Source organism: Eublepharis macularius, chromosome 15 (assembly GCF_028583425.1).
Source record: "Eublepharis macularius isolate TG4126 chromosome 15, MPM_Emac_v1.0, whole genome shotgun sequence".
Lineage (NCBI taxonomy): Eukaryota > Metazoa > Chordata > Lepidosauria > Squamata > Eublepharidae > Eublepharis > Eublepharis macularius.
In genome coordinates, this window is record NC_072804.1 from 20519174 (window position 1) to 20530741 (window position 11568).

Consider the following 11568-nt stretch of genomic DNA (forward strand, 5'->3'; position numbering starts at 1 on the left):
CATTGAACATTGAATATTGAACATTGTCCGTGATGTATTGTTACATATGGAATGTTTTTGTGTATTTATAAATTGAATTAATTTCATTGATCACTCTTGCACTTAAATATACAAATAATAGTTTATATTTGGGGGTTGTATACTTTGGGGGTTCCTGTATTTTGTTGGGTGTCTTGTGCCCCGGAGTAGCTCTTTCCTGGTTTGGCTTTGGACTCAATGATGTGATATTCTGCTGAGGTCCCTCCCCTCCCCAAGCCCCCCTCCCCCCCCCCAGTCTCCAGGAATTTCCCAACTCCGTGCTGGCAAGCCTGTTCTTCTAGCCTTGGGGCTGTCCGTAAATCCAATAGACCTCTGTGAGTTTTACCTCAGAGTAAAGTAGAAAAGAGCAAGAGTCCAGTGACACCTCTAAGACTAACAAAATATGTGGTAGGGTAGGAGCTTTCATGAGTCACAGCTCACTTCTACAAATACCTGCCGATGGATTTCCATTCTGTACAGCTAAATGTGATGCCTTCCATGGAGATAGATCAAGACTGGTAGTGTTAGTCTGTCTGTAGCAGTAGAAAAGAGCAAGAGTCTAGTAGCACCTGTAAGACTAACAAAATATGTGGCGGGGTAGGAGCTTTCATCAGTCACAGGTCGCTTCTTCAGATACTTCTTTATCTACCTCAGAGAAAAAACATGCACAGGATCGCACCCTGTCTGTCTCTCTGGCCCAGCATTGGAAGCAGGGAAAGCTGAAAAGAGGCTGGGAACAGCCAGACCAGCTTTTCCCAGGGTTTCTCGCCTGCCTTTCTTTCCATCCTTTGACCCTGGGGCGTCCAGCCAGCTTGGCCTTGGCCTTCTTGCAGCTCGCTACTGGGACAGCCGGCCCGCCTGTTTTTTCTTCTTCTTTTCTGAAGGCCACTGTTGGAAATGGCTAAACCCATTTTCTTTCCCGGGAGTAGGCGTGACGAGGGTATCCATGTCCCCCACTACTGCGTGGCCTTGGAGAGAGCAAAGCTGCCGGGCTGACTCGAGGTGGCGCGCTAGCCCTATTTCTGCGCGCCCGTCTCTGCGATTGGAAAGGCTGGACGGTCCGGAATCGCCGTCCGGTAGGATTAACAGGCCGCTCCTCGCGGGTTTAGCCAGTGGGACAGTAATTGGAGGGGCCGGGCGGGCGGGAGAGGGGAGTCCGGGACACCCAGCGGCTTTAACAGCTCGGTTGAGGCGCCCGAGATTCCCCTTTGAAACCCGCTGGGAGCTCCGGACAAGTGCGCTTGCTTGGGGCCCCCAGTCCCTCTGGATTCGGTGGCGTTTGCTGTCCACAGTCAACGCGCATAAGGCGCGGCACAGGAGCGCATCCGAAGCGCTGTCAGCACCTGGCACACGCGCACACTCACCCGAGGCGTGGGGGGGGGGGTAGCACTGCCCTGCACGGATCTGCCCATAGCAAGAGCGATTATAGGGGTGCTGGAAGTCCCTAGAGGGGCCACTGCCGCCTCCACGAAGCTCATCCTGTACGTCTGAACGTGTCCCTTTGACAGAAACCGGGGGAGGGGATCCGATGCGCTTTCCCTGCCTGCACTTTGCATGTCCCGCTCCATCCCGTGCGTGTTTACCCAGAATTTTCGGTGGAGTTTATTCTCACGTGCGCACCCGACGGCAGCCCTCGCCACCTGGAGACCCGGCTCTCTCCTTCCGCGGGGCCAGCCTCTCTCCCTTCTCCACGGGAGCATCCCTCCGTGTCCGAGGGGCCTTCTGCATGCTGACGAAGAATCCTTCCATCGTTGGGGAGGGGGAATAACGAGGGGTTTCGGAGCCAAGCACCGGGGCCGAGGAACTGCAGGGTGCAGCCCGAGGAACCCAGGCACAGAGGAAGGGGCCCCGTGGGGAGCCTCGGGAAATGCCCCGACGGGGGACCCCTTCCCGGAAAGCAAATTCGGAACAGGATTGCGCCGAAGACGTGCACTTTCAGAGCCCGTTCATTCCAACGCGCTGGCTGGCGAGTAAGTCCGCTTGGGCCGCGGGGGATTGGCTGACCTGTGCGTAAAGGAGCGGGTGGGGGCCTGCTGGGCCCCCCTGCCCCGCAAAGCAGTGGAACTGGAAGGGGCTTTACTTGTCCTGAATCCTGCCCTGCGTTTGTAGGAACGAGCTGGAGTGACGCGGACTCAAGGCAGCTCTGGAAGAACAGGCTATGCGCCGGATCCGACCCCCGGGGCTTCTCGGGACTCTCGCCGTGCTTTGCCGGATTCTCTGGTCTTTTCTTGGCCCTGCTCTTCTTCCCGTGTGAGAAACTAATTTGCCTGCGCAGGTTTACTCCCAGGGAATACTTTATTAGTGAATGGACGCGAGATCTCAGCGGCCGAGAAGAGCCTGGCCAGCCCGGCTTCCTCCGGGGGATCGGGAGCTTCCCACCCCACCCCCCTCCATCGGATCGCTACCCCTTTCGATCGGGTCTCGCCTCTCCCCGTCTCTTCCGGAGCTTCTGCTGCGGAAAGCGAAGTGGTCACTCCAGGGCAGGCCCGCCTGCGACGCCGCCAAGGTCCCGGCAAAGAAGCTCGACGGCTCCACCGGGCTGCCCGCCTGTCTTCCAGTCAGCAGCAGCGCCGGACCGGAGCTGCGGGTGGAGGATCCTCTGCCCCGGCTCGGACCACCCAGCAACGGCTCTCCACCCCACCCACCCCCGGTGCCTCCCGCAGGAAGGCGCCTGCTGCTGCGCCTGGATCGCCAGACCCGCCAGACCCCCTCGACGGCGCTCCAGCTTACTTCTCCGCCGGCACCTCCGGCTCTCTCTTCTCCGCAGGCGTTTTCCTCCTCCGAGGAGTTTTGCTCTTCGGGAAGAAGAAGGCGCACCGAGCTCGGATGGGGGCAGCAGCGGGGTGGGGGCACTCAGGCCTGGTTCGAAAAAGAAAGAATGCCAGCCATTGTAAACTTGCTCCACGGATTGCCAAGAATCTGAGCTGGCTGGCTTGTAAAACCGGGCGCGCAGTGGTGGGCTATAAATTCCCCGAGTGGGAGCGTGTGTGTGAGAGAGGGGGGGGGGAGAGAAGCGGCACAGCTCCCAGATCCTCCCCCTCCTCTCCAATGCCAGCTGATTTGCCCCATCTCGACGCCAAGGCCCCCACCGTCTAAGCATTCGTTCGTAAACCACCACAACCCCCAAACACACCCGCTCTGGTCTTGCTAGACTAAGCAAGAGTCCACACGAACACGGCGGCTAGCAACGTTTTGTCTACATTTGTCTCTATTTCGGGTAATCGATGCCTTCACTCCACAAACCGTCTTAAAATCCTTCTGTCTGTTTCAGGATGGGGGTCGGGGGTCGGAGAGGAAGTCAACATTCACTTCTTCAGATACTTCCTGAGCTGCGACTTACCAAAAGCTCATCCCCTACCACCAATTTTGTCAGTCTTAGAGGTGCTACTGGACTCTCAGACAGACTAACACGGCGACCCGTCTTGATCTATCAACATTTACAGCAAGACTCGAAGGCTGGCTCTTGGACTGTTTCAGGATTACACACACACACACACACACCCTACCTCCCCCAGCTAGTTTGGTTTATTTTTGTATCAGTCGTCGTGGTGCTCTTGAGGAATATTCACGCGGCTTCATGTCATTTTTTTCTCAGTTGCAGCTTTCCCTTTTTCCATACCCCTAAAAAGGATATTGTCAATTTCACCCTTCCCGCGTCCCCTTCTGCTCAAGCAATGTCAATTTCACTTCCATCTTTCCCGCTCAGGTTTTATTAGTTTTACTCTTCCCAGTCTGTCCATTTGGATCATGCTAATCCCCCCCCTCCTCCCCTCTTCACTCTCCGTCTTTGGAGATGCAGATGCTGACCCTGAAACCTTTTGGGTCTTTCGCGACCCAGTCCCCCTTTTTGTGAGGTCTATTTCACACATAAGCAACTCACAAAAATTCTTCTCCGCTGATTTCTCTTGACGGATCTATTACCTCCCAAACGTGACCCGGGTTGAATAATTGGCATGTCCTCGCACCCCAATAAAATATTCGGGGATGTGATTAGCTTTGCCACAAATCGCCGGGGAATGGACTCCTTTCCCGGAGGAGGGTGCGGGCTCGAGTGTGTATTTAAGGATTTTATGAATCCAACCCCCTTGGCCTTTCGCTTACCGGAACATCGATCGTCGTTATCTTTCTAAAAATTTGCAGTGGTTTGTAAGTCCGACGTTTATCAGTCGGAGGAATAGATAAAAGTTTTGCCTGTCGAAAACTCACCCCACAACTATATTAAATTAGGGAACGATCCAGCTAAAATCAAACACTTTTACATGCTCTGGGTTTCAACCGGAGGTCGAAGCACTTTCCGCATTTTTTTATGAGATACAATAGAACTTCAGAAAGCGTGGTGCTCTTTGCATTGTGGCCTGGCCTGTTAGGTACCGCTGGTTTTCTGTTGCGTTTTGGTGTCTTCCATGCGTCAGTTGAAAAATAGCTAACTAGAGCCTCGTGTTATTGGCCTGGCCTGGGATTATCCTTCCTCAAACAGACGCGTAAACTTGTTGGGTTCTGAATATTCGATTTTCTTCGCCCCTGCAGCACAAGCTTGAGATGCCACCAATAAAAATCACGTTTTATCTTTGCCTGTGGATATGCTTTCAGACCTAAGGCTCGAACACGTGTGAATGCCCTTCCTTCACCACCCCTTTCCATTCACTATCCAAAGCGGCTTGGAAGGAAGGGAAAGCGGCGGCGGCTGTGGGGAAACTACAATCATTTAATTAGATTTGCTGTGGCTATTATATATGATCACTAGCGAGGAATTGGCCTTGTCTAAGACAGTCGCCTACGGGGAAATGTGGCAGAAGGGTCACTTCTATAATAAGGCGTCCTCCTTTAGAAACCCCTTCCGCAGCAGGCGAACAACCTCCAATTCCCGAATCGTTCTGTATGGACTGTGGGACTAAAAATATTCGTGGTTCCACCGAAAAGCGCCGATCTGGATTTCCCCAATTTAGGAAGTTGCTTCTCTTGCTAGAACTCTTTTTTTTAAAAAAACCGATCCGGTGTCTACCGGGCGGTAAAAACTGGAGAGGAAATTGTTTGAGATGCGTTGTGAAGCAGTCTGTCCATGATAGGACGTTTTGGAGGTCTGCCATTCGTAGGGTCGCCATGGGTCGGAGGGGTGATCTGGCGGAATTTCTGACATTCATTCTGACAGAACGAAAACCGGGGTCCCCAGGCGTCCTTAGCAGTTGGGACCCGCTAAAAGGTTTCGCTGGGCAGACTGCTCCAGCCGCCCCGGCCGCCTGCTTCCTCGGAAGTAAGCCGCAGTCAGTTCGGCGCGCACAGGATGGAGGCTGCCGGCGCGCAAGGCTCTCCGGCCTTTCGCCGGGAGCGCAGGCTTAGCGCGGGACCGGCCGGGAAAGGGTTACGGAGTCCTGGACGGGGCTCCCGCCACTCTCCCCTGCCGCTCTGCCTGGAAAAGATCAACAGCGTCTCCGGGCCGCTGCCAGAGCCAATCAGGAGGCTGCCCGAGCAGATCCCTGCCCAGTGGGCAAGGCCGGCCCCCGGAGCTGTCACTCATAGGAGAGGAATGACAGCCGGGCTCGCAAGAAAAAGGCAGCGGCGGAGAGGCGAGAAAAGAAACAGAGCCCGCGGAGCGACGGGGCGGGGGGCGGGCGGCCAGCACCAGGGGCCCGCAGAGCCCGAGCCAGCCCCGCCGCGCCAGCCCCGCCGAGCCGTGCCGCGCCGCGCCGCCCGCTCTCCCCGGCCCCTATGGGAGGGCGGAGCAGGACGGCCAGGGCCCCGGACGGCGCCGCCGCCGCCGCTGCAGCCGGGCGGGAGGCCATGCGCTGGCTCAGCTGAAGGGAGCCTCTCGCCGAGAAGGGGCCCGGGGCGGCCGCCCGGCTGGCGGGGGCACCGATGGCCCTGCGCGGCGGCGGCGGCGGCGGCGGCGGCAGCAGCAGCAGCAGCTCCTCGCCGGCCCCGACGCCCTTCTCCATCCAGGCCATTCTGAACAAGAAGGACGAGCCGGGCGCGCGGAGCCCCTGGCCGGGCCGCCTGCAGCCGCTGCTCTCGCCCGCAGGGGGCGCCCTGGCCGGCCCCGACGGCGCGCCCGCCTGCTGCTGGAGGCTCTTCGGCGACGAGGCGGCCGCGCTGGCCGTCGCTCTCCAGCAGCAGCAGCCGCCGCCGCCGCCGCGCCAGCAGATGCCCCCCGCGGCCGCCGCGCCCCGCCGCCCCGGGCCCGCCGCCTGGGACTCCGACTCGGCCCTGAGTGAGGAGCAAGAGGCGGACAAGGAGGACGAGGAGGAGACGGCCGGCGACGACGACGAGGCGGCCGAGGAGGAGCTGCGGGCCGCCCGCCGAGCGCCCCGCTACGCCAGCGGCTCCAGGTCTCCGTCGGAGCTCCCCGGCGGCAGGAAGCGGCCCCCGGGCGGCCTCAGGGACTGCGAGCTCTCGGCCCGGGCCTCAGGTAGGCGCCTCCAGCCCTCCCCTGCCTTCCCGGCACGGCTCGCCCCTCTGCGTCCGAGGGGGGTGGCGGCGGGCGGGGGGGGGACTTCCTAAGGGGCGACCCCGTCTGTGCGCGCCCGGCTGGGGAGGCTCCGCGGCAGGCTCGGCCCTGGCCCGGGAGGCCAGGGCGGCGCTGCCCTTGGAGCGAAGGACGCCTCTCCAGTGGGGCAGGGGCCACCCAGCCCCGGCGCGGAGGAAGCCCGGCGCCTCCCTCCTTCCCTCCCGCCGCCATCCGAAGAATTTCAACCTGCTTTTTCCGCCCAACCGAGGAGTGAAGCCAGGCGCGGAAACTCTCGCCGGGGCCTCCGCAGCCCGGGGGGACTCGCGGCTGTTTGGGGCTCCCCCAAGCCAAAGGCTCCCTGTCCAGCCGCCTTCCCGCCCGCCTCTCTTACTCGGCCCCGGCAGCAGGGTTGAAAAACAGAGCCGGGCCCGTTCCAAGAAACAGGACCGGCAGTGTTGCCAACTTCAAAGCAGGGATTTGACGCGTGTCTAAAGGAAGGGGCTCGGACCCGAGAGTTTACTCTTTTAAGGCCCGACCAGAAGGGCTCCGGGAGCACCGGGCTGGGAGCTCCGAGGGTACCTCTGGTTCGGCCCTCGGCCCAATCCTTCTGCTGAGATGCAGAATGGACTCCCGCCCAGTCTGGGCTGGGGTTCTACTCTCTGTTTGGAGCAGTAGAAAAGAGCAAGAGTCCAGCGGCACCTCGAAGACTAACAACATTGGTGGGAGGGTAGGAGCTTTGCTGAGCCACAGGTCCCTTATTCGGAGCTGTGACTCAGGAGAGCTCAGACTCTAAGCTCCTCTACCACGAATGTTGTTAGTCTGCTAGGTGCTACTGGACTCTTGCTCTTTTCTACTGCTACAGGCAGACCAGCACCACGACCCATCTTGACCTCTGGATCGGAGGCTAATCGCAGCGACTGACAAACGCGTTACCCAAATAGGAACGTTTGTTGACATTTGGCACCGCGTTTTAGAGAATAGTTCCCTGCTTGAGATTAGGAAGGAATCCCTCCAAGCGACCTAAGGGGGGTCCTGTGGAAAGTACGAGGTCCCACTGCTTCCCATCCCACAAACGGCACGGCGCTTTCTCTCATTTTAACAAATGCGCCTGTGGTTTTGCGGGCTGGAAAGTTGGTTTTTGGTTTTCAGTGTGGGTATTTTAAAGTGAATCTCCCTTGTATATTGTATAAGAAGAGGAGCGATCTGGCAACCCGAAATAGTCCGGTGAAACCGAAAGTGAGAGTCGCGGCAGTATTTGCTCCGCAGTATTTGCACCCCACCGGGCAGGGCGCAGCGGGCCCTGCTTCCGAGCAGACCTGCATGTAGAACTGGCTTCTCAACTTCCTGCCCAGATACTTTTCGTGGAAGTCTGGTAGTCTGTAGGATTTCGCTTCCTACGAACTGTGTTTCGGCTCGGGAAGGCGATGTCACCCCCCTCCCCTTCCAAATTCTTGAGGCCCGTCCCTGGACTTCCACACTTCCCCCCAGATCTGCGGGAGAAATTGGGCTGCGATCCCCCAGCCTGCTGGGAAGTCCGACCGAGATTCAGAGGAGGGGCCCGAGTGCCTGGGGAAACCTGGCCGTGTGAAGGCTTCCTGCCCGCCAGGCTGGGAGGAGAGACTTGGGAAGGGTTGGGGGCGCCTTGCTCTGTCTGGCCGAGGAAAGCCGTCTCCTCTGGACTCAGGCTGTGCGGCACAGCGAGGGCAAACGGCGGCGTTCCCTTCCCTCTTTCCGAGGGGCTTCTGGACTCGCAGGAATGCTTGGCTCCAGGGAGCAGCCCGGCCTTGAAGTCCTTCCTCCCGGAGAACTGCATAAAAGTTGCTTCTAGCATTGGGCCCGTCGCGCTCGCCTTGGCAATAAGCGCTGCAGCGCAAGGAGAACACAATACCCCGAGAGGTGTGGATGCAACTCAGGTGAAACCCGAGCAAAGGCAGAAGGACCCGGGAAGGGGGGGGTGTGTGAAAAAACTGGCTTCAACAGCCGGAGCGATGCCCCGATCCAGCCACCCCCCTCCATTAAGTTTCATGGGATACTAAAGCCAGGGCTTAACTTTGCAATCCCCAACAGAATTCTGTGCCCTTCTAAACTTTCAGCTGCTTTAGAAGGGGGTAACATTGTTTTCACACTGCATGTCTCTGCCACTGCAGCTTTGGGATACAGTTTTAATTTATTTGAGATCTGTCTGGACTGTTTGGGGATCTCAAAACACGTAACTCTATGTAACTATCAGTACAAACTATATAAATATAATATGTGTAATTTTTTTAGAAAACCACAGCATAGAAACACATTCTTCTGGAGTGGTGCTAGATTATGGATAGTTCGTGCGGAAGGAAAGAAAGAAAGAAAGAAAGAAAGAAAGAAAGAAAGAAAGAAAGAAAGAAAGAAAGAAAGAAAGAAAGAAAGAAAGAAAGAAAGAAAGAAAATCCAGACCTCTCCATTTTAATTAGTTTCAAATGACTAGCCGTGTTGGGCTGCAGTGGAAGAGCAAGATTCGGGTCCAGTAGCACCTTAAAGACCAAACAGGATTTCCAGGGTATGAGCTTTCCAGAGTCAAAGCTCACCCCCTTGCAATCTAGTTGGTCTTTATGATGCTATTGGACCCATTTTAACCGGGGGGTCTTCAATTTTGAGGTACCGGTGGGAGAGATCTGGTACTGAACTGCGGTTCGAGCAAAGTTGCCAAAGACGGGGTTTCCGCGGAGGTGAATGGCATATTCGCTTCCCGGTAAAAGGGGGTTAGACTTTGGCACCCAAGGCAGCAGAAGCCCCAGCCGGCTTAGTGGGCCTGCGGTTTTGGACCCTTCAGGGCTCGACGTGTTTCCTTCGAAGCCAGACCGAATGATTTCAATGGCCACGTTGAATTCCCGATCAATGTTACCAGCTCCGTGGTGGTAGTGGTGGCGGCCTGTTGCACTCGAGTCTTGAGCCATTTCTTTCCAGCCGAGGAGCGTTACTCGGAAGTAAGTGGCACAGGACGCTTAGGCTCTCTGCTCCAAAAAGACCCATTTCCATCTCCGGTTCAGTGGAAAGCGAAGTCTGTGAAAATGGGTTGGATCCGTTTCCCATCCAGTGCTTTTATGACCAGGGGCTACCTTTAGGGAGGGCGAAGAAGCAGAGAGCCCCCCCCCCCAGGGCTCATTTCTCAGGAGCGATAAATGCTTCAATGGGCCGGTTTCAAAAGCACAAATCCCCTTCCTTTCAAAGGAAAAGGATTTTGATGGGTCCCGTTTTTAAAAAAAAAGTAAGTTGCAAGGATTTCAAAATATAGAATAGAAACAAGCTAGCAAAGTTATTGTTCAATTCAGGTGGGTCTGTTGGTCTGTAGCAGAAGAGATTCGGTCCAGTTGCACCTTAGAGACCAACTAGATTTCCAGGGCGCGAGCTTTCCAAAGTCAAACTAGGACCGAGGGAGGTCTCATTCTAGAAAGCTCAGCCCCTGGGAATCTAGGTGATCTTTAAGGTGCTGCTGGACCCCTAAAGTTGTTGTTGTTCCGTTTAGTCTTGAGACCACAGCGAGGGATGGATAACATTGCAATCCTGTGCCAAACTCTTTCTGTCTACGCCCTTAGTTTTCAAGGGTCTTCCACTGGAGTAGATCCAGAGGAATAAGCCCTGTTAGTCTGCTGCTGCAAAATAGTAAAGAGGCCAGCATAAGCTTTCGAGAACCACAGCTCTCTTCGTCAGGTGCATCTGACGAAGCGAGCTGTGGTTCTCGAAAGCTTATGCTACAATACAGTTTGTTAGTCTTAAAGGTGCGACTGGATTCTGGGATAGTCTTTTGGTTTGGGTTGTGGATCCTGCCGCGTGGAAGGGTCGGCAAGGCGTCGGGTCGGTTTCGGGCCGGCCTCTGCTGACTCTCCGCTCTTTGTATCCTCTCCGCAGATCGAGCCCCCCCGGAGGAAGAAGACGAGGACGACGAGGAGGAGGAGGGCCGCGGCAAGTGCGCCAAGCTGCTGTCGGAGGAAGAGGAGGGGGCGGCCGGCGCAGGCCCGGCGGCGGCGGCGGGGGCCTCGACGGCGGCGCCGAAGCCGCGCAAGAAGCGCTCCCGGGCGGCTTTCTCCCACGCGCAGGTCTTCGAGCTGGAGCGGCGCTTCAACCACCAGCGCTACCTGTCCGGGCCGGAGCGCGCCGACCTGGCCGCCTCGCTCAAGCTGACGGAGACGCAGGTCAAGATCTGGTTCCAGAACCGGCGCTACAAGACCAAGCGCCGCCAGCTGGCCGCCGACCTCCTGGCCTCGGCGCCCGCCGCCAAGAAGGTGGCCGTCAAGGTGCTGGTCCGCGACGACCAGCGCCAGTACCACCCCGGCGAGGTGCTCCGGCCGCCGCCGCTCCTCTCCCTCCAGCCCTCCTACTACTACCCCTACTACTGCCTGCCCGGCTGGGCCCTCTCCGCCTGCGCCGCGGCCGCCGGGACCACGCAGTGACTGCCGCACCGGGGCCGCTGGATTAAGAAGCCGGGCTGGGCAGGGGCGCCCGGCCGCCTGGACTCGACGGGGCGGCCCAACATCAGGACCGGGGCGCTGACTGCCAAGGGAAACCCTCCCGCCCCGGTGCTTTGGAGACTCCCCGCGAACTTCGACGGGAGCCCCTCTCCCTCTGTCCTCCCGCCCGGTCCTCCTCGCCCTTGGTGCTCCCAGGCGGCAGAAGGGTGAGGTTTGCAGCCAGAACCGAGGGGGGAAGCCCCCCCAACCTCCCGGCTCCTCGGCCTGCGGGGCCAGGGGGACGTTCTCCTGCCAGAGCAGGCCTTGAACTGAAGGCGGCGCGGCGCAGCGGCTCCCCTTCCTTTCAACGGCCCTGGCTGGATCGGGCCCCGAGGGGGTCCTTGGACACCAGTCGGGAGGGTCGTTGGGGCGAGAGACGATTTGAGCACTTTCCAGTTGTATTAAAATTTTACGATGATGATAATAATTATTATTATTTTTATATTCAATGTGAATATTTTTAGTCGGGCCTTTTTTTAAAAAAAAAACCCTTATCGGGAACTGAGCTGCCTTGACAGATCCAGGCATGTCCCGGGAAGTTCCCTGTGCGGAGCTCCCAGCGATTTTACAAACTCCGTTCTCAGGCTCTTCCCTGGGGAGGTTAAAAAAAACAACCCTAAGTTC

At 57.6% G+C, this 11568-nt stretch overlaps 1 protein-coding gene across 1 annotated transcript; it reads left to right on the forward strand.

Moving 5' to 3' along the window:
• Positions 1–5871: 5871 nt before the first annotated feature.
• Positions 5872–11097, forward strand: NKX3-2 (NK3 homeobox 2). The gene is made up of 2 exons (XM_054998859.1): positions 5872–6421; positions 10346–11097. The coding sequence occupies exons 1-2, from the start codon at positions 5872–5874 to the stop codon at positions 10885–10887; spliced, it is 1092 nt and encodes a 363-aa protein (XP_054854834.1). The 3' UTR covers positions 10888–11097.
• Positions 11098–11568: the final 471 nt, after the last annotated feature.

What these genes read in the sequence shown, in the direction of transcription:
- NKX3-2 (XM_054998859.1), top strand. Translation starts at nt 5,872, where the DNA reads ATGGCCCTGCGCGGCGGCGGCGGCGGCGGCGGCGGCAGCAGCAGCAGC. An exon ending in GCTCTCGGCCCGGGCCTCAG is followed by an intron (nt 6,422 to 10,345) that starts GTAGGCGCCTCC and finishes TCCTCTCCGCAG; the next exon opens with ATCGAGCCCCCCCGGAGGAA.